Source organism: Fistularia commersonii, chromosome 23, assembly GCF_037954325.1.
Source record: "Fistularia commersonii isolate RoL2024-O1a breed Wild chromosome 23, RoL_Fcom_v1.0, whole genome shotgun sequence".
Taxonomy (NCBI): domain Eukaryota; kingdom Metazoa; phylum Chordata; class Actinopteri; order Syngnathiformes; family Fistulariidae; genus Fistularia; species Fistularia commersonii.
In genome coordinates this window covers 5,985,747-6,011,306 of record NC_141306.1, presented here as the reverse complement: position 1 = coordinate 6,011,306, position 25,560 = coordinate 5,985,747, and the positions used below count along the sequence as shown (strand labels likewise).

The 25,560-nt window shown below is 33.8% G+C and overlaps 2 protein-coding genes across 2 annotated transcripts; both read right to left on the bottom strand.

Moving 5' to 3' along the window:
- Positions 1-8,809: 8,809 nt before the first annotated feature.
- On the bottom strand, positions 8,810-15,608 carry tnnt1 (troponin T type 1 (skeletal, slow)). Its single transcript, XM_086170198.1, has 13 exons — positions 15,506-15,608; positions 12,839-12,866; positions 12,711-12,727; positions 12,509-12,622; positions 12,256-12,277; positions 12,110-12,170; positions 10,903-11,019; positions 10,592-10,669; positions 10,004-10,117; positions 9,780-9,889; positions 9,436-9,526; positions 9,291-9,331; positions 8,810-9,198 (listed from the first exon to the last, which is right to left on the bottom strand). Exons 2-13 carry the CDS (start codon positions 12,862-12,864, stop codon positions 9,153-9,155), a joined length of 837 nt encoding a protein of 278 aa, XP_086026324.1. The 5' UTR covers positions 12,865-12,866; positions 15,506-15,608; the 3' UTR covers positions 8,810-9,152.
- Positions 15,609-19,124: 3,516 nt separating this feature from the next.
- pih1d1 (PIH1 domain containing 1) lies at positions 19,125-24,609 on the bottom strand. The gene is made up of 11 exons (XM_086170808.1): positions 24,470-24,609; positions 23,849-23,964; positions 22,020-22,077; positions 21,722-21,910; positions 21,274-21,335; positions 20,877-20,958; positions 20,703-20,799; positions 20,487-20,513; positions 20,208-20,286; positions 19,583-19,726; positions 19,125-19,305 (listed from the first exon to the last, which is right to left on the bottom strand). The coding sequence occupies exons 2-11, from the start codon at positions 23,927-23,929 to the stop codon at positions 19,270-19,272; spliced, it is 855 nt and encodes a 284-aa protein (XP_086026934.1). The 5' UTR covers positions 23,930-23,964; positions 24,470-24,609; the 3' UTR covers positions 19,125-19,269.
- Positions 24,610-25,560: the final 951 nt, after the last annotated feature.

Below are 25,560 nucleotides of genomic sequence, written 5' to 3'. Positions count from 1 at the left end.
ATATATATATATTTATATACATCTATTTACATACACATAAATACATACTTACATACCCACTTCTTCATTTACATACATATATAAAGATACACACACATACACATATAAATATATATACATTCATACACATATATACAAATCCATATATAAGCATATATATGTATATTTACATATATACTTACGCAGATATATATACACATACACAAAGAAATATATATACATACGTATACAAACATCTGTTTGTACATATATATGTATACATACATATATGTATATAAATTTGTATTCATAAATACATGTATGCATACATATTAATATATACATACATACGTATTAACATACAAATATATGTACACATACATTTGTATTAACATACAAATATATGTACACATACATTTGTATTTACATACATCTATACATATATATGTTTACTTATATGTGTACATGCATACATACTTACATATACACATTATATACACACAAACATTTGTATGTATATATTTATAAGCATCCTTCTTCATACATATGTATATAAACATACATATATTCAGACATGCATATATACATACATACATACACACATAAAACACAATTAATGAAAGGGAGCATTATTCCCGTGTGTATGTATGTATGTATGTATGTATGTATGTATGTATGTATGTTATCACATGGATTATGTTTTTATGTATGTATGTATGTATGTATGTATGTATGAATGTTATCACATGGATTATATTTTTATGTATGTATGTATGTTATCACATGGATAATGTTTTTATGTATGTATGTATGTTATCACATTGATTATGTTTTTGTTTGTATGTATGTTATCACATTGATGATGTCTTTATGTATGTCTGTTATCACATGGATAATGTTTTTATGTATGTTTGTATGTTTGTTATCACATGGATTATGTTTTTTTGTATGTATGTATGAATGTATACATACATACATAAAAATGTACACACATATATACATACATACATACATAAAACGTAATCCATGTGATAACATACATGCATACATAAAAAAATAATCCATGTGATAACATACATTCATACATAAAAACATAATCCATGTGATAACATACATAAACACATACACACATAAAACATAATCCATGTGAAAACATACATACTTAGATACATAAAAACATAATCCATGTAATAACATACATACATACATACATACACAAAAAATAATCCATGTGATAACATACAAACATAAATACATACACAAAAATAATCCATGTGATAACATACATAAATAGATACAAATATACACAAATAAAACATAATCCATGTGAAAACATACATACATACATATATACATATACACATATTCCATGTGATACATACATACATAAAAAAATTATCCATGTGATAACATACATACATACATAAATACATACATACATATATATACACACATACATACATACATACATAAAACATAATCCATTTGATAACATATGTGCATACATAAAACACAATCCATGTGATAACATACATTCATACATAAAAACATAATCCTTGTGATAACATACATACACACATACATACATAAAAACATAATCCATGTGATAACATACATACATACCTACATACATATATATGTGCACATACATACATACATACATACATACATAGAAACACAATCCATGTGATACATACATACATAAAAACATAATCCATGTGATACATACATACATACATGAAAACATAATCCATGTGTAAACATACATACATACATAAAAACATAATCCATGTGATAACATACATACATACATACATAAATACACAAAAAAATAATCCATGTGATCACATATATACATACATACATACATACAAACATACATTATCATGTGATAACATACATACATAAATACATACAAACATTATCAATGTGATAACATACATACATACATACATAAGAATATAATCCATGTGATAACAAACATACATACATACATACATACATACATATATACACACATAAAACATAATCCATGTGAAAACATACATACATACATACATAAAAACATAATCCATGTGATAACATACATACATACATACACAAAAAATTAATCCATTTGATAACATACATATGTAAAAACATATATACATACATACATACATACATACATAAAAACATGATCCATGTGATAACATACATACATAAAAACATAATCCATGGGATAACATACATACATACATACATACAAATATACACAAATAAAACATAATCCATGTGAAAACATACATACATGCCTACATATATTAAAACATAATCCATGTGATACATACATACATACATAAAAACAATACATGTGATAACATACATACTTACATACTTACATACATACATATATACATACATACATACATACGTACATACATACATACATACATACATAATCCATGTGATAACATATATGCATAAAGAAAAAAAATCCATGTGATAACATACATTCATACATAAAAACATAATCTATGTGATACATACATACATACATGCATACATAAAATCATAATCCATGTGATAACATAATTACATACATACATATATATATACACACATACATACATACATACATACATAAAACATAATCCATGTGATAACATACATGCATACATAAAAACATAATCCATGTGACAACATACATACGCACATACATACACAAAAATATAATCCATGTGATACATACATACATACATACATAAGAACATAATTAATGTGATAACATACATACATACATATATACATCATACATACATAAAAACATAATCCATTTGATAACATACATACATACATACATACATATAGACACACATAAAACATAATCCATGTGAATACGTACATACATACATACATACATAAAAACATAATCCATTTGATAACATACATACATACATACATACATACATACATACATACATACACAAAATATAATCCATGTGATAACATACATACATTCATACATACATGCATACATACATACATACACACATAATCATGTGATAACATAAATACATACATAAGAACATTATCCATGTCATAACATACATACGTTCATACATACATGCATACATACATACATACACACATAATCATGTGATAACATCAATACATACATAAAAACATTATCCATGTTATAACATACATACATACATACATACATACATACATACATACATAAAACATAATCCATGTGATACATACATACATAAAAACATAATCCATTTGATAACATACATACATACATACATATATACACACATAAAACAAAATCCAGTGATACATACATACATATATACATACATACATACATAGATACATAAAAACATAATGCATGTAATATCATACATACATACATGCCTAAAAAAGTATCCATTTGATAACATACATACATACATACAATCATAATCCATATGATAACATACATACATACATAAAAACATAATTCATGTGATAACATACATACATACATATATACACACATACATAAAACATAATCCATGTGATAACACACATACATACATAAAAACATCATCCATGTGATAACATACATACATACATACATACATACAAAAAACACAATCCATGTGATAACATACATACATACATACATATATACACATATACATACATACATAAAATATAATCCATGTGATAACATACATACATACATAAAACATAATCCATGTGATAACATACATACATACATACATACATGCATAAAAACATAATCCATGTTATAACATACATACATACATACATACATGCATACATAAAAAATAATCCATGTGGTAACACACATACATACATACATACATACATACATACATACATACATACATACATACATACAAACATAATCCATATGATAACATATATACATACATACATACTTACATACATAAAAACATAATCCATGTGATAACATACATACATACAACATACATAAAAACATAATCCATGTGATAACATACATACCTACATACATACATGCATACATACAAACATAATCCATATGATAACATACATACATACATACATACATAATCCATGTGATAACATACATACATACATACATACATACATACATAAATACATACATATATACATTCATACATACATAAAAACATAATCCATGTGATAAAATACGGTCATACATACATAAAAACATAATCCATGTGATACATACATACATACATACATACATACCTGCATACATACATATATAAAGACATAATCCATGTGATAACATACATATGCAAATACATACATAAAAACATAATCCATGTGATACATACACACATACATACATACATACATAAAAACATAATCCATGTGATAACATACATGCATACCTACATACATACATACATACATACACACATACATACATAAAACATAATCCATGTGATAACATACAAACACACATACATACATACATACATACACACATACATAATCCATGTGATAAATACATACATACATAAAAACATAATCCATGTGATAACATACATATATAAATACATATATACACACATACATACATACATACATACATACATATATACATCATACATACATAAAAACAATCCATTTGATAACATACATACATACATACATACATATAGACACACATAAAACATAATCCATGTGAATACGTACATACATACATACATAAAAACATAATCCATGTGATAACATATATACATACATACATACATACATACACAAAATATAATCCATGTGATAACAAACATACGTTCATACATACATACATACATACATACATACATATATACACACATAATCATGTGAACATCAATACATACATAAAAACATTATCCATGTTATAACATACATACATACATGCATACATACACACATATATAAAAGCATAATCCATGTGATCACATTCATACATATACATACATACATAAAAACATAATCCATGTGATAAAATACATACAGACATACTTAAGAACATAATCCATTTGATAACATATGTACTTACATACATACATACATACATACATAAAAACATGATCCAAGTGATAACATACATTCACACTTACAAATATACACAAATAAATCATAATCCATGTCAAAACATACATACATACATACATACATATATATATAAAAACATAATCCATGTGATACATACATACATTAAAACATAATCCCTGTGATAACATACATACATACATACATACATACATACATACATAGATACATAAAAACATAATGCATGTGATAACATACATACATACATGCATAAAAAATTATCCATGTGATAACATACATACAAACATAATCCATATGATAACATACATACATACATAAAAACATAATCCATGTGATAACATACATACATACATATATACACACATATATAAAACATAATCCATGTGATAACACACATACATACATAAAAAACATCATCCATGTGATAACATACATACATACATACATACATACATACATTCATACACACATACATACATACATAAAAACACAATCCATGTGATAACATACATACATACATACATACATAAAAAATAATCCATGTGATAACATACATACATACATACATACATACATACATACATATGATAACATATATACATACATACATACTTACATACACAAAAACATAATCCATGTGATAACATACATACCTACATACATACATGCATACATACAAACATAATCCATATGATAACATACATACATACATACATACATACATAATCCATGTGATAACATACATACATACATTCATACATACATGAAAACATAATCCATGTGATAAAATACATACATACATACATAAAAACATAATCCATGTGATACATACATACATACATACATACATACATACCTGCATACATACATACATAAAAACATAATCCATGTGATAACATACATATCCACATACATACATAAAAACATAATCCATGTGATACATACACACATACATACATACACACATACATAAAAACATAATCCGTGTGATAACATACATGCATACATATTTACATTGTTGATACATACATACATAAAAACATAATCCATTTGATGACATATGTACTTACATATATACATACATACATACATAAAAACATGATCCAAGTGATAACATACATTCACACTTACAAATATACACAAATAAATCATAATCCATGTCAAAACATACATACATACATACATACATACATACATTCATACACACATACATACATACATAAAAACACAATCCATGTGATAACATACATACATACATACATACATAAAAAATAATCCATGTGATAACATACATACATACATACATACATACATACATACATATGATAACATATATACATACATACATACTTACATACACAAAAACATAATCCATGTGATAACATACATACCTACATACATACATGCATACATACAAACATAATCCATATGATAACATACATACATACATACATACATACATAATCCATGTGATAACATACATACATACATTCATACATACATGAAAACATAATCCATGTGATAAAATACATACATACATACATAAAAACATAATCCATGTGATACATACATACATACATACATACATACATACCTGCATACATACATACATAAAAACATAATCCATGTGATAACATACATATCCACATACATACATAAAAACATAATCCATGTGATACATACACACATACATACATACACACATACATAAAAACATAATCCGTGTGATAACATACATGCATACATATTTACATTGTTGATACATACATACATAAAAACATAATCCATTTGATGACATATGTACTTACATATATACATACATACATACATAAAAACATGATCCAAGTGATAACATACATTCACACTTACAAATATACACAAATAAATCATAATCCATGTCAAAACATACATACATACATACATACATACATACATACATATATAAAAACATAATCCCTGTGATACATACATACCTTAAAACATAATCCCTGTGATAACATACATACATACATACATACATACATACATAAAAACATAATCCATGTGATAAAATACATACATACATACATAAAAACATAATCCATGTGATACATACATACATACATACATACATACCTGCATACATACATACATAAAAACATAATGCATGTGATAACATACATACATACATGCATAAAAAATTATCCATGTGATAACATACATACATATATATACAAACATAATCCATATGATAACATACATACATACATAAAAACATAATCCATGTGATAACATACATACATACATATATACACACATACATAAAACATAATCCATGTGATAACACACATACATACATAAAAAACATCATCCATGTGATAACATACATACATACATACATACATACATACATATATACACACATACATACATAAAAACATAATCCATGTGATACATACATACATACATACATACATACCTGCATACATACATACATAAAAACATAATGCATGTGATAACATACATACATACATGCATAAAAAATTATCCATGTGATAACATACATACAAACATAATCCATATGATAACATACATACATACATAAAAACATAATCCATGTGATAACATACATACATACATATATACACACATACATAAAACATAATCCATGTGATAACACACATACATACATAAAAAACATCATCCATGTGATAACATACATACATACATACATACATACATACATATATACACACATACATACATACATAAAAACATAATCCATGTGATAACATACATACATACATACATACATACATACATAAAAAATAATCCATGTGATAACATACATACATACATACATACATAATCCATATAACATATATACATACATACATACTTACATACATAAAAACATAATCCATGTGATAACATACATACCTACATACATACATGCATACATACAAACATAATCCATATGATAACATACATACATACATACATACATAATCCATGTGATAACATACATACATACATACATACATACATACATACCTGCATACATACATACATAAAAACATAATCCATGTGATAACATACATATCCACATACATACATAAAAACATAATCCATGTGATAACATACATGCATACATACATACATACATACATACATACATACATAAAACATAATCCATGTGATAACATACATCAATACATACATACATACATACATACATACATACATACATAATCCATGTGATAAATACATACATACATACATACACACATACATAATCCATGTGATAAATACATACATACATACATACATAAAAACATAATCCTTGTGATAACATACATACATACATACATACATACACACATACATAATCCATGTGATAAATACATACATACATACATACATAAAAACATAATCCATGTGATAACATACATACATACATACATAATCCATGTGATGACATACATACATACATGCATACATAAAAACATAATCCATGTGATAACCTACATACATACATTATACATAAAAACATAATCCATGCGATAACATACAAACATACATACATACATACCTACATACATACATACATACATACATACATACATACATACATACATACGTGTCAGTGTGAGTGGTATTTGCATCTATTGACCTCCCAGAGTCCCAGACACCTTGTTTGGCCTCCAGGACCTGGTGGGGTTCTGGAACCCTGCTTCTAATCCAACAATGAAAGATGTTTCTAAGAATTGAGAGAAGCAGTGTCTTTATTTTCAAAATTTTATTTGCGATGAGAAAAGGGACAGTTAAAAGGTCAACTGTTTAGCCTTTCAGTCGGTGTCTAATTAGTGCTTCACATTTCAAATTCCTGATCAATACAGGGCAGGATACTTTAAGAATGAGCTCCTTTTAAAAAAGTAAAAAGAACAACATTGACATGTTTTACATGAGCTGGTGGTGAAAGAACCTGTGAGTGCCACAATAGTGATCTTGTATATTATTTTTTGCAGTTATATTTCACATAATTTCATTAATGATACATATTATCATATCCTTGTGACAAAGTACAACTTGCAATGATGTTGTTTCCTCTTCTTTTTCACCCCCTTCTACTTCCAGCGGCCTCCCACCTTGCCTTTGCCATGGCCCTTTTTACTGTGGCGCAAAAAAGACAATAAATGAGAACTGTGTGCAAACAGAACAGTCCCCATCCAAGTTGTTTTATTTATGTTGGTCATGCTACTCACAACTTTTGGGCGTGTTGGATTCTGTTCAGCAGCACAATGATCTGCACATTGGAAAGAGAAGTAAAAAAAAACAAAAAACATTTGTCTCTCTATTAAATCGCCGTAGAGAGGATCTTTGAATTTCTGTTTGGCATCAGGGTCGCACCTCGTATTTCTGATGCTTCATGTGCTCCATGTAGTCAAATTTCTCAGACTCAAGCTGGTAGATCCAGTTCCACATCTCCTGGGCTCGTTGCCTTGGAAGGAAAAACATGATATTGTCAAAAGCTTTGAATATTTGGTTATCTTTTTTTAACCACTTTGTCACTTTTATTGTTCTTAATTTAACTGTTTCTTTTAAATATGTATTTCGTGTATATGTATGATATATGTCTTTACGGTGTTCTTGAGTGCTGATTACGGCACCTTAAAATACATCACTATTATATTATTATCATTATTATTAACACACACATTCTTGTACTTGTCTGAATGACAATAAATACCAACCGGAGTGAGTCCTCCCTCATATTGTCGATGGCGAGGGGCTCGCGTCGCTCTAGGAGAGTCTTTTTCTTGATTTCCCGACCTGTCAGACGCTTGCCCCTCCTTGACTCTGCCTGTCAATGGACAGACACACACACACACATACATGCACACATGCGCTATTGCTGTTACTGTCTGCTGGGGTTAATTGCAAGGCCCACTGCTGCAGTTGATAACAATAACCAAACCTTGGCCAGGAAGCCTCCGAAGTTTGCTCCCATGCCGGAGAGCACTTTTTTCTTCTTGGCATCATCATCAGCCTTTTTCTTTGCCTCCTCTTCCTCTTTTCTGTGACGCTCCTCCTAACATATGAAGGAAATCAGGAATATTAATCATAAACAATGTTATTATTAATATTTATTCCTGGTTAATTTCAGGTCAAAGAGTGTTAAATCTCTAGGGTAAGGGTAATGCTTTGCTGCATTTTAATGCTGTAGGTTTATTAGTAATAGCAAATCTTCTACAATCAAATAACAAAGAAAGTAAAACAAAAAAAACCTTGATCTTTTTATGGGGAAATTATTGATGTCTGGATTAAAGTAGTGACATTAAGAATTGTTTGAGATATTAACTGAAGTTTTGAAATATTGAAATAGATAATGTATTCAAAGTGACATGAAATCACTGGTAGACGATACTACAATGAATACATAAACGCTTCATGAATGTAGTCAAATGCATTAAAGACGTTGCAAGGAATCATTATTCAAGATATATACACCTCTAAAAGTTGATAATTTTGTATATTTCTGTGTTCATATGGTTTGTTTTCTTACAGCGATTCTGTTCTGTCGGTCCTTCTCCTTCTCGGCTCGGACTCTTTGGATCTCGGCTCTTTCTGATCGACGGCGCTCCTGATGGGTTTTTGCCAAACAAAGATGAAATAAATCTACTGAATGTTAAATTTTGGTATTTCACAGCTCACTATTAACCTTGTATTGAATATTTAAAAAAAATCCGCCCAGTTGGGTCTCCAACAACACAAAGAAATTGATCTAAGTTTGAAATGATCAAGGTTAACCCGATAATGATGATTATAAGAAGACAGCTTGAAGTGTAACATCTCAGAGAAATATGGGAAACATACAATGCGGTCCTTCAGGCCAATCAGTTCTTCTTCGTCCCTCTTCCTCTGTTCAAAGTGAACATCAATGAGGGTGTGGAGCTCCAGCAGGTCCTTCTCCATACGCTTTCTGTGGATGTCCTGGAAGAATGGGCAACGGTTTAGACGGGACAACTATCTTAGTTGAAAGATTTAAAAAAAGAAAATCATATATTTTTTTTGTATTAATCTTAATGTCATCTGAACATCACAGATGTGAAATATTCTTTCTATGTGCATCAAAAATTTGGCAGCATCCAAATCAAAAAGGCAATAAATTGACATTGAAAAAAAGACTGACTTTGCAAATCACAACTAAACTTACAACGGTAAGAGAACCAACATAAATTTTAGTATGTTACCTCGTAATTGACAGCACACACACACACACACACACACACACACACATACACACATACACACATACACACATACATACATACATACAAACAGATTATCATATAATGACTTTCTTAACTCCCGGGAAGTTTTAAGGTGGAATTTCTGGCCTGTTCTTGACAATGAAATGCTAATAAATACAACATGAGCACATCAACTCATTTAAGTTATTTATTTATATGTGTATGTGACTATTTATATAAATGAATATACATGTGTATGTTCATATATGTATATATGTGTGTGTATATATATATATATATATATTTAAGTATATAGTATACATATATAATATAAATAAAATATGATAAATATAACATAAAATAAATAATTTCATATGTAATATAAATAAATATATAGAAATATATAGAAGCGGTTAAAACCATTTATACGCATGTATACCTACATACATATATATGTATATATATACAGATACATACACATACATACATATATATGCAGACACACACATATATATATATATATATATATATTTTTTTTTTTTTTCATTTTTTTTTTTTTTTTTTAATATACTTTCTGTTTTTATTTTTCATTGTTTCTTTTGGCTCTGCATGGTATCCTTGATTATTGATTGTGTTATTTCTCACACATTAATGCTGAAAGAATTAAAAAAAAAAGAAAAGCTCCATGGGTTAATTCATCAGTGTTTGATGTCTGTGCCGACAGGTGTAAAATGCACATTCACATTACTTGTATTCATCTTCAGTCTCTGTGTTGCTATTGTTGTCAGTAATTCACTGTAGTTATAGTACGTTGATTTGTTTTTTCTTACATCAAAATCCACCCTCTCTCCTTCTGGGATCTTTGGAGGGGCAAGTTGGGGCATCATGGGTCTGATGGAAGGAGAAGTCAAACTGTTGAATGCTTTGGGCGACAAAACCTTAAACCAGTGTTATTAAAAAATTCTAATGGACTCACTTAGGTTTGGGACGTTCTTCCTCTGGGGAAGGGATGAGAGAAAATATTTTAAATATTAACAGTAAAACTGAAGTTCAGTTTTCTGTGTTTTATATAATGTTTTTTATAATGTTGACTTTTCCAGAGTTTTACCACAAAAGTCTTTAGAATCAATGTTGAAAAATTAGATTATATGTCAAGCCCAGAATACAAGCGTTCATATTAAATAAAATAAAACAAATCTGCATATAAACGTATTGACTATAATACACACCTTTTTCATCTTCTTCCGCCTCCTCCACCTCCTCCACCTGTTCAGAATCCTCGAGGTCCTCATTCTCATATTCTTGCTCCTGTTCCTCCTCCTGCTCCTCCCCGTCCTCTGCCGCTGCACAAAAAAAAAATCATCATAGATGATGACACCGGCGAGAACGATAAGAGACAAAAAAAATCCAGACTGATATATCTGAACTTACTTTCCTCTACCTGATCCCTGTATGACCGTCGCACAGAGAAAGAGGGAAAAAAAAAAAAACATGAAATAACAGGTCATGTAATTTTGAAGGAATTATCAAGTCATATGGACGGATGCTGCAATACTCACTCATACTCCTCTTCGATGTCTGACATGGCTAAAGAAAGACAAACAACAGGTTGGCATGATGATGAACTAAGCAGATGAACAAATATATATAAAATTATAGTATATAAAAAAAAGTTGGTAGCATGGAAATCAGGAAATATGGTTTTAGCTTCATATTTTATAGGTTATTAAAAAATGACATACAGTAACAACAGTCGAAGAATAGCTTTCCCTATTTAAGTCTGTGATGGTCCTGAAATGTGGAATTTGATCTAAGAACATTATTTAAGCCAGAAATAATGAGCTCTATGTGAGATGTCGGAGTCATCATCCATTTTTTCCCCTGTGTTAACGTCCAGCGGGTGACCTCGGGGTCGTGAGCGGGTCAGACAACCCGGAGCGGCACCCTCAGGTTTGTCCCCCCGCAGTGAATCGCTTGGTGATAGACAAAAAAAAAAAAGGCGCACAAGGACATACAGAGACAATGCAGGCTTAGATGGTCCTGGCTATAAATCGTCACCGTAAGCCGCCTGCCTGAGGTGGAGCGGGCGCATGCTGACGCCTTCCTGGCACGAGATGTGGGAGGATTGATGGAGAGACAACAGGTGAGTATGTGATGAGGGTTAAACACAGGCGATCCAAGAGCGATAGAGTTACCCTCACTTTCCCTCCCGCCTCTCATACCACCCTCATACACACTTTATGATTGATGCATTTGAATTGAGGAAAAAAGGTGCTTATTGCAGACGGAAGATCCTAATCACTCTGTAATTACTATCAAGACTTAATATAAGGGTCCAAGTTTCAAAACATGGCATTTAAATGTTTTCTTCTTTTGTGGTTTCAGTCAGCGTGGCTCCAAGCCATTGTCTCAGCCTCGCCCGACTGTCACTCAAGGGGAAGAAATTTACAGCAACCACATCATTGTGGATGTTTGGAGGCTGTAAAGACAATTGAGATCTCAGGTCGGTCCCTGCTAAATGACAGAACTCATTAAAAGCCATGCAATCTTATTGATGAATATAACATTCCAGTGCTGCCTGTACATTAAATCTTATCAGAATCAGAATAGTAACTGAATGCATGTGATTGAAAAATTAGCTTTTTATAACATTTGAAATCATTTATTAGATATTAAATATACACATTACGTAATCAAATGACCTAAAGTCAGTCCTCACTATTCCATTTTTTTAAAGGTGAAAAATAATGGCAATATCGTGCCTGTAAAATGGTTTAAATCTAAATTTATACATCTGAAATCTAATATAAAGATTCTCACACAAGTCCTTGTCCAGACCAAAAAATATGATCTATTTAGACAAAGACAATAATTTACAATTTAGGATTTAGACAGACAACAAAAAAAAAAAAAATTATAACGGTACATTCTTTGGATTATTAGGGATCATCACCAAATCATATAGAGGTCATTGTTGATGTTTCTCCACATGGCCAGAACTAAAGCATAGACACAGGCTATTCTTGGAATGTTAAGTGCTAATAATAAAGGAAAAGGAAAAATTGCTGGAATATAGATTTAAGGCTGTGATTTCCTGGTCAGGAAAAACACACAGACAGGTTTCTGTTAAATTCGTAACGATGCCCTCACCTCATTGAAAAAATATGTACTGGTTAGACCTGGAGCCGGGGGTGATGACAAATGCATGAATGAGTGGTGCATATCTGAGTGCCTATGCTGGGGTGGGGAATCACAGTTTGGTGCTAAATACGGAAAGAGGTGGCGGGAGGCCGACAAAGAAAGGGATTTAGAAGAAGAGTCAAGTTCCAGTTGGGGAAATGCATGGGCCGTAGCTGGAATTTATTTCAGTCAAGGGCAGAGAGTCTCCATAGCGTGGAAGACAGGCTATTAATAATTCCTCGGGAGAATGATCAAACAAGTCCTTTTGTTATGGATTTTTTTTTACTATAAATGCTTAAAATGAGGAGGTGTAGAGTCCGTTAATTGCCAGGGTGAACCAAAAGGGACCATCAGATATTTCTGGCTCCCATGAACTCACGACTTCACCATTGCTGTTTGAGTCTTTGTTGGCATTCGAGATTAAATAGAATGATATCTAGCAATCAAATGACTATACTTTACCTTTAACTCATTTTCAATTTATCATGTTTTTTAGAGTAAAAATAAATTCCAGAATATTTTAAAATAATAATAGCATAATTCTTGTTAAAATTTAGACAAGAATTCACTATGACCTGGATGATTGAGAACCTCCAATAACATAATTTTTCATCTGGCCGATTCAAAAAAATTAAACAAATACATCAGTGATTTGCACATTAAAATTAACAAATACATTGAATATTCTGTTTAATTAAAAAACTGATAACAATAAACGCTTTTGACCTTTGCTTTAATATGATATCTTATCAGAAAAAAGTATCTCTTGGTAGTGCATTCCAGTGTGTTGTGAGGTAGTTAACCAACAATGTATGATATCAAACCATTTTCAACTCAGCAGGTGCACCATGTAGTCTGAGGCTTTAACTCAAAAAGAAGCGGCAGTTATTTAAAAAGCACACACGCACAGGATGGACGATGCAATTGTGAAATGCTCAGAGAAGAAAAAACAGAAAAAAACACTGAAAAAAAAAAACATTGAAAGTTTTCTCTGCACTTTTATCCTCATCCCAAGAGAGGAGTCAATGATGGTCAGTCAAACGTACCTGGATGAGGGTGTGTGGTCACCTGAGAGGAGACGGAGAAGAGCCGAAGAGTAACTCCTCTGCCCAGACACGGGGAGTTTTATACAGATAGGAGGGCAGCATTGTGTGAGCTGCACGGATGACAATGTGTGTATTCATGCCGTAAGAATTACTGAGGGTTTGAAAAAACACAACAGGAATAACTGTGAGTCTGTGTGCAAAGGTGTAGATTTGTGTGTGTGTGTGTGCATGTGTGTGTGTGTTTAGGGCTGCTGGCCATGGGCGGATTAGGTGGAGGCAAGAAGAGCACCCCACAGGATTAAGGAAAAAAGAGGGATGACCTCAATGGACAAATGGAGGGGGTGTGCCACCAGGCAGATGGAGGAAGATCGCATGACATCCATGGGTGACAACTGTGTGTGTGTGAGTGTGTGTGTGTGTGTGTGTGTGAGAGAGAGAGACCGCCTTTGTAAACCCGACTGCATTTAAAAATGTCATTCAAATGTTTTGAGAAAGGGGTCGCAATTAATTTGCGATGAGTAGCCGTCAAATTATCACCTATCTCCAGCTGACATCAGAGGTTATAAACTCTTTTTCCCCCACCTAATTAATTTCCTTTTCTGTTTTAAAAATCAAAATACACCAAAATCAGAAATGAACATGGTATACTATTGAGAACATACCAGCAGCACACACGTACATTTATAAATATAGAAGAAAGGCTGTCGAAGTTTAGATGGAAACAGGTGTCAATGAACTGGATAATTCAATGGTCAATTAAAAGAGAGAAAAAAAAAATCCCTGAGAAGCGAGGGATGAAGAGGCCGACAGGCATGGAAAGGAGGAGAGGAGCCTCGGACGCCTTCAATGAAAAGATCAAATGGAAAATATTTCCAATGGAGGATATCCCCCCCCCACATAAACACACACACACACACACACACACACACAACCACACACCCGCATCACCAAAAAACACAGGGAAACTAATGTAATAACAATTGTGTAGCTTTATGATTTTCCTTCAGTACATTACATGTGCATAATACATCAATTTCTGATTTAAAAAGTACAATTACAGCTAATTCTCATGTATCTAGCTTGCGACCGGTCACAACACAAATCAGGAAATCTGACGCACTCCACTACTACCACTTCAGGCCCCAAAAATGCATTGCAATTTTTAAATATACACTTCTGATGAGGGGAAAAGTTTTTTGTTTATCCATCCATTCGGTCTTCTCAGAATTTTGGGGTGAATCCTGGCTGAAATTGCACAGAAGTGTTCACACCGGATCAGTCACAAGTAAACAGGGCGACAGCTACGTTGGACAAGGGAATCATTGTGTCGGTAAATGATTTTAATTATTTAAGATCCATCCATCAGCGCCTACCTGTATTGGTGTTTTGAGCCACTGTCAAGCTAAGTTGTCATTTATGCATTCAGAACTCTGTGTTAGCCCTTATTCAACACCATACACCAAATAGTCACTTTGCACTTAGTAGTTATAATACAGACCCTGATTGTTTTTATTCCTGGACCTGGGAAGCCTGACAGCAAGGTTAGATGAACAGATGTGGAAGCTCAGCAACAATTGGAAGAGTGATAACAGAAGAGTGAGGGAGGAGGGGACGGACAGCGGGGTGACTGTCGCTGATCCAGAAATAGAGGAGTGACTGCTTTGTTCATTCGCTTATTCCATGAAAGGTGTCCAGGTCAGTTCAAAGAAAGAGCTCTGGACCAAGCAGGGGCAGCCATGGCACACAATAATGCTAGTGACGATGATGATGACTTCTGTCATGACCGTTCCCCTCAGCGATTTTTCTTTTCTTAGAGAGGAACCTTTAACCCACACATTGATTTATTCAAACACATGTAGCTCATTACCACTTGTCACTTTGTTATAAACTTTTCTTCCTATCTAGGTGAAGGCTTCAGGCATGGTAAAGCGCACGTAACATTCAAAAAATAGTCTCAAAATTGTAAAATATGCAAAACCCACGTTTTTGAACGAATCAGTCCAAAGAATTTGGGTATGTATAATATATTGTATTGGATGTCCATAATCAAGTCATTGAAAATCTTTCTTTGAAAATTGAAAGATTCTCAAGTCACAACTGAACAATTTTGTTTTTTAAATAGCTCATCGATCAATCAAAATCAGAAATCAGCTGAAGTGTTCATAGGATCAACCTGAGACTCTGTACGATTTGGCACCAACTGACCCCTAGATGGTGCTCTGGGTGAAGGAATGTTACATTTTGTGACCGATAATTCACCAACTAGCAGGTGCCACCCAGAGGGCAGGCTCATGGTTAATAATGCTGCTTACTACTACATTATGTCATATTTAAGCAACAAGGACACATATAACAATCAAAACCCCTGAGGATAGGATCTGTACCAAACCTATGAGTCTATGCTGCTCAGATCGAGGACACGAGAACCGAAATACATCTTGTGTGAGGGGTTATTTCATACCACCACTCTGACTGAACTGTATAAAAGAAAATGGCAGACCTGCAATTTAGAAAAAAAATAATACTTGGATTATACAGGGTAAATTCCCCATAACTAGCCCTTAAACCAGCATTTGGCTCTGCATAAGAAACATACTGCTCCACTTGGGAATCATCTCAGGAGGCCGGTTTGCACAATTTGGTAACAGAGGACTGCCGATCCTAGAGATGTTTTTACAAGCATATCAATATGAATTTGGAAGACTACAATGTGTATGCCATCCCCAAGCTAAGGTAACAGGATCTGGCGCCAACTGGTATGTATTGTGTATTTGTTTTTCAAAGGATCAAAGAAAAAAAGATGATTTTCTTTGCTGCGGCAAAGCCTGGTGTGATCACCTGCGACACAGAGGAGAGGCTCAGTGCAAAATTTGGGGCTGACTTGACTGAAAAAAGGTTCAGCGCTAAGCTTGGTGCAGTTATTTCCTATGGCCTCTCATACTGTATGTGTGAAAAAAAGGTGGTGTTGAAGATGCAAGCAATAGGCGGGGCTTTCACAGGAGTTGCATCAAGGTAATTGAATTAATTGCCATTGGTCAGGCTCTCCAGAAGCAGTGTCACGCCCAAAATATTACATCAACTCAGCCCCTTAACTAACATGACTCTGTGCTGTGGGCCATTTTTCCTTTCCAGACTTTCATATTTAGACACACACGCAGGCACACATATATACCTGACCCTTACGAGTCTTTTTCCTTTGTTGAGTTTAATCTGCACAAAGTGCTGCAAAAGGAAGGAATTCTTGATGAGGACAAAAAAATTGAGATTTCGCAGGAATGATTTCCTGTAGTTTACAGAGAAATGAGGATATATCTTCAAACCAAGCCATCCAAATAACAGAATGCTTTGTGGAGTTCTTACCCCTGCACCCTGGTTTTCTACTAAGATAGTCATTTTTTTCTTTTACAGACAGAATTTCATATCTTTGTAATGATGATTCTTAGCAACATGAAACTTGGTGATCTAGTAGAGGACTGCACCATCGGGCTCTGAAAAATTCAACTGTGGGTCCAACAAATAGATCTTTCCTTGCCTGAATATCTGTAAATATTTACTTTGTGGAAATTGTTACAAACTCTAGTGAAAAGTGTATTTTCTGTGTTTGTGGTTTGGAGGCTTCATACTTGCACATTATGGATTTGTTGAAGGGCCATTGTTAGGGCCAGCCTACACGTTCCGTCATGGGAACAAGAACTTATGAGCCAAGGGTGACTTAAAAAAGTTTTTTCTAGCTCTGAAAAAAAAAGGGCATTCTTTGTCAAGTTTCATGACGACACCACTGGCATGCTGACTGTAAGGATCTGAGAAGAAATTGGAAAGAAAGGAAAACAGTGTCAAATTACATGTATACCAAATAGTTTGTATTGGTGCAGCATCTCTACAATAAAGGGCTAGAGATATTTTAGCCCCCCGCCAGCCCCCAGGTTCCCTCGCTACTGCAAACACGACCACAAAACTACAAATGAACACAAACCCCTAATAGCTAATTTCTAATTCTTTTTTTTAAATATTTTAATTCAAGTAGAAATCATCTCCTAAACCCCCGTCTATCCCTTGGTAACTGGTATGTTGTCGTACCCGAGTATCTTTGTTGTACTGTGCAACACTGGTCTCCTGGTTGATGAGGAAGGGATGGAAGATATCGAGGTGGTAGAGCGAGGGCCGTGCTGTCAGAACCAGCCGGTCCTCACCAACGTCTAGAACCAGACACCGCGAGGACACCTGTACAGGACAAACACAGAACTTTACCTGTATTTACTCTCTGACTTGAAATGATGGTGTTGCAGTTCAGCTCAGCTCTGCTCATCCACTCAAGCATTGTCAGCTGTGGGCCAAGACTCCACGTCAAGTTCTCTAAGAGGATGTTATTCTCTTGTCTAAGTTCATGACACAAGGTGTCACGAACTAAAGGACAGTTGACAAATATGATAACTTGGATGTTCATCATCAAATATTTTCTCTGAGACTCTAGGTCAATCTTAAGGTCTGTGCTGGTCCAACACCAATGTAGTTAGCAAGTTTTCACAGTTCCATCCTCTGAGACGAGATGGCGGAAACCAAACAAGCAGGCGGCACCTGCATCTGTTATACTTTCATACTATTTCAGAAAATGTCACTATAAAAATCATCTTGATTTGAAAATTATGGATGCAACACATTGCCAGATAGATTCATATGCGTGTGTGTTCGTTGTTTGGCTCACCACATCAGGTAACTTTATTTCTGCAATGAGGCGCTCAGGGTCTCCAACAAGGGGCTCCAGAAACAAAGTGAACTCTGGTCTGGAATAGCCGGCCGGACAGAGAGAGAGGAAGGGATGGTGAGATGACTCGAAGAGACACAAGTTGAAAGAATGAGGAATGAGGAATATAGGTAAAAGGAAGGAGTACGAGAGGAAGAAATCAAACAGGGAGAACATAAAGGAAGTAGGAAATGATAACAGTTTGTCACAATGTTTGCATAACACTGTGGGAAGCCTTACCGTTTTGGTGGAGAGGTGGAGATCTCCCTGCAGAGGAGGGGATGGAATATAAGAGCATTGCTGATGTAACATGTACATACATATATATATATATATATATAAACAGAATATATAGCCCTGATCTAAACTAAATTTGAATATGATAAATTTCTGCATATCTTTTGTTTCTTCAAACACAAAGTTCAAATCTTAACAGAAAGATAATGAGTGACATACTGAGGCTGCAGCTCTTGGATTACCGGCCGGCTCTTTGTCCTGATGTTCTGTTCGCTGACGGACCCCAGGAACCGTCTGTTCTTCAGCACTTTCCAGTCTGAAAAACAACAACGAACACTGAGAAATGGACACCGATAGGAAGGAGGCATCTTAAACAATTGCTTGTACTCTCACCTCGGCTAAGTTCAAGATTGTATTTGTTTTCCAGACCTTCCAAAACTACCATAATGACAAACTGCTGGAACAGGGGATCCTTCTATAAAAGATATGATTATATGAGAGTACAAATAGGATTTAGTATTCAGATTGCATGTAGGTCGTCAGTAAGTAATGAATTAAGTAACTATGTAAATTCTTTCAAAATCATCAAAATGAATTAATTTAAAATAAAATGTTATTTTCAACAAAATTTTGAACAAGAAAACTCAAGGCCATAATCGTGACAAAAGATATAAACCCAAACAATTATTTAAAATAAATTGAAATGGGAAAAAAAACATTCATTTGAATATATACTAATGATCATCATCAGTAATTAGTGGTTGATGGAAGCATTAAAGGACCGAAACACCTGACACTTCTGGAAAAACTCCTGGTTAATGACCACATCATATGCTGTGCATCCGTTAGAGCCTGAGACAAGAAGAGAGACAAACACGCAAACAGGCTTCACTCCATTTCATGACAGAGGGAATAAGTAGATGACACAAAGAGTAGCTTTAAAGTTTAAACATTATTTAAAAACCGAAGCCTCAAATTTTAAAAAGGAATTCCTTCAAATTATCTGAGTAAACGTGCAGTCATGCAGTCCCGAGGCGGACTGTCCACCACAGAGAAAAACAATGAACTACCCCTCATCCAGAAAAACAACCTTAATTAAGAGGGAATCAATTCCAAAAATTCTATTGGTATGCTCCCTATGGGGTAGGCTGGATGGGAGGGATGTCCCAAGTGCAGTGTCTCATCCTGTGCCATGAGAACGATGTACTAAAAGTTAATAATTCTCTTTGGTAACATACTGTTATCCAATTCTGTGTGTGGATTTCCGAGGCTCATTGGAACCCTGTAGTCACTCGGGGCTTCTGATTGGAGCAGCTCTACAAGGTCCTCTTTTGAAAGTTCTGGTGGAGGCGGGACAGACGTAGACTGACAAATGTTGACAAATATCTTCTCCTTGCCGGGCTCTGTATGTGTCTTCACACACATCCCTTGGAGGAATCAGAGAAGAAAACATCACATGGACGCACAAAATACAGAATGAAACAAAACACTGACCTCTCAAGTATGTTTCAGATGTTATTTAGTGTCATTCCTTACCAGGCTTTGGTCGGATTAATTTGGAGTCTTGATTTTCAGCCTGCATGCTTCCCATTGTCTAGAAACAAACAAGTTTACATCTGCAGCTCTTTTGTTTTAAAAGGCAGCAGTAGGGTTCATATAATAAGGTATTCGAAAAGCTGAGAAAGGGCTGAGGAACAGAAGTCCAAACGATATAAAAAAAAAAAAAAAAGAGTAAGAGCTTCATCTGCAGCTGATGGACATCCATCTTTATCGATTCTATCATAAAAACTTAGCTGCAGACGCAGGATAGTCCATAAAAAATGGCTGACACAGTCAGCCTGAATATGGAACTACCACAACCCCGTCTTTTCTTTATACCCAATTAATTATTTCATCTGAAAAACAATATGAGGCATACACTCATGATACATTTCACAGAGAATGGAAACAAAAACGGAGCTCTTGCAGCTTTCCTGGAATCCATGTCATGCAGCTGACACTCTGGAAACCATTGCTTTGCAGCAAATTTTGTTCATTGTGGAGATGATTTCTCAGTACTTTATCATTTCAATACATTTAGAAATTCTCGAGTAAGTTCTTCTTTTTTTTTTAAACAATTAATTTCACAGCTCATAGCTTTGCAAGGACTGGGTCAAGCAAAACACTCTTGTTTTGGAACTGCCATTCAACAGAATTAGGTTTGAAAATCACTTATTGTGATCTGTATTTACAGCTTTGAGGTGCTTTAATCTGAATAAAAAAACTTAGTACCAGAATATGTCCTGTATATGTCAGAATAGATGAGATTAACACCAAACAGCAAAAGAAACAAGTGCAATTTAGGAAATATACGACGTAGCTTAACCAAGTAGTTAGCATTAGCAATCAGTGCCCCATCAAAAATTCAAAACTGCTTAATTTTCAAATATACAGCAGTGTAGTTAATCCAAAGTAAATGAAAAGAGAAATATGTTTCCCCACTGAGGAACTTATAAAGGAATATCTTATCTTAAAGTGCTGGTTTAATTGGAAACAACACATCGATTTCATGTCAAAAGTTGATTTTAAATAGGCTATGAATGTTTTCTCCAAAGGAGTAATTTATTTTAAATTTCGTAAATAAAGAAATCTGTACTTTTGCACATTGTCCTATATTCGAAAGGATGTGCCAGCATGTCTTTATCATGTTGAATATACAGCTGATGATGCTCCAGGACCAAGAGTGCTTCCAATCTGCACAAGTTTCTACTGGGCTTCAAGTTAAAGAGTCATGACATACACAAGGGCAGCCAGGCAGGGTTCTCCCTCATTATCCATCTTAATTACTTTCTCCCTGGTGGGTGTATATGTTGAACATATAATGTTCATGCGTGTCACAAACAGCCTTTATGGACAACAAAAATGCCCAAGAAACAGATGGTCACAGATGGGCTGAAGTGCAATGAACATCAACAGCTGGAGGCTCTTAAATTATGGCTGGCATGAGTTTCTTGTAACGTACACGCAGCCTGGAAACTGAATCCATTGCACTTTTCCATCTGCTGGGCACCTCTGGGAAAGTGAATGAGGCTTGACACTGCTGATGAATTAAGTCATGGACTGTGGACCCCAGCATGTAGAGCATCCAAGACCATAAATAAGGAGGTATAAGTGCATTGGCAAACTAAAAGATTTGGCTTTATAAATTTTGTTTCCTATGAGGAGACTATGTGAGGTAAATCTGAAGGAGTAACTGGCGGTTGAAATTTACTCTTCCTTTAGCAACAATCTTAAATTGACCATACTGCTAAACAGCAATCCAACAATAATCTATCGAGTAATACAACACAAACATACGTGGGAGTTTTTCACTAAAAGGAAATTACCTGTAACAGCAACTGTTGATAAAGCTCTTCCTGCTGCTGTAAGTTCAGCTCAGTGTTGACCAGTGAGGAGTCTGTTGCCATGGTTATGAGCTGATATCAACCAGTCGATAGATTATCTTTTAAGAGAGAAAATGCTGTTGCTTCAAAACATGTATTGTGTATCTTACATCGAAACGAAAAGCTCTGCATAACTAGAAAATTAGAGAAAGTGTCCACGACCTTAGTTGACAGTTTAAAACAACCAGTCTAAACTGGTTTGTGCCTCCGAAAGTGGGTTTCTCTTTAGTTGTTTTTTTAAATCATCATATCCACATGCTTCATGTTGATATTGCCATGCAGCAGATAAGCTAAACATGTGAATGTTTTGACATTTTAGCAGTGTAGCTTCATACCAGACTTCCCTGGCTGGAGTCACCTGTGAGGTTCGTTTTCATACAATATTGTTATTTTTTTCCCCATTAAAGAAATAATGTGCTATCTTGTGTTATCTGTACTTTATTACTGTTAAAGCCAAGTTTTATATTAACTTTCCCTTCGGCAGCCTCATATGATGTCAAACATCAGTTTGGGAAGCTAGCACATGTTAGCTTAGCGTGATTGCAAAGAAGAGAAATGACTGACCTGGCACGTTAAAAGAAAATCCCAAAAATGGCAAACGCCTTGCGTTTTCGACTGAAGCGAGGACGTTTGTCATTCAAGATGTAACATTTGTTTATCTTTCCGACAACAACGAGCTCCTGCTGCACGCCGGCTTCGTTTACTTTTTACGTTTACGGTTTTATACACTTCGGATACTTCCGGGATGATCCCTTCAAAATAAAAGCACTAACAAGATCTAAATAAATAAAAAACATAAAAAATAATGAAAGTTAAAAGGGTGAAAATATACATGACCCTGCTCCAAATAGAAAAAGAAAAAAACCCTCTTAATATGAATGTCATGAAAAGAAAATGTACTCATTTTGTACTAGTTGTGGATGAAACAGTATGAGGCCACAATGGGAGTTCACTTGGAAAATTTGCCATTTTTCTTGACTGATCGAATAGATATGATAAATATGAGCAATTAATCATAGGAACATTACAGAAATAGTTCCTTTACTTGGAATTATTATCACCTTGTGCTTGCACATTATCTTACAGATTATCTCAAAACCCTATTTTCTGTTGATTTCGATATACAATTACTGTACATTTTCTTGTATCTAGGAGAGAATAGTGTAGGAGGTTTGAAAATAACAAAGAGGTGCAATTTGAGTTATATGTACTGGGTGTAATTTGAAGGTAAATTATATGATTATGGTGAAGATTTTCAAAACTGTTTCTAATTTCGCCATGAAACAGAGCACAAGAACCGACAGATATAGTCATTGTTGTTTATTGGTCATTATTTCCCACAGGCAATAATTATTGTCATAATAGTGCACTCTTCCTGTTTTGTAATTATACTACAGACATGTCCCCTCCTCCTCATCTCCATCAGTCATGTTTGCTGTTTTCTCCACCCACCCTCCCCCCAACACACTCAACAGTCTGACATCACGAATTTCTCTGGAGGAATAAAAGGGAAAAAAATAGACTGTGTGGGCGGAGGCGCACCAGGTGGGTGTCGTCGGTGGGGTGTGGAATTCGGGTGCGAGACACAGAGAATACAGTCGTACAATTTTAAATGAGCCATAATGATGAGAAGAAGAGTTTCATGGTGACTACAG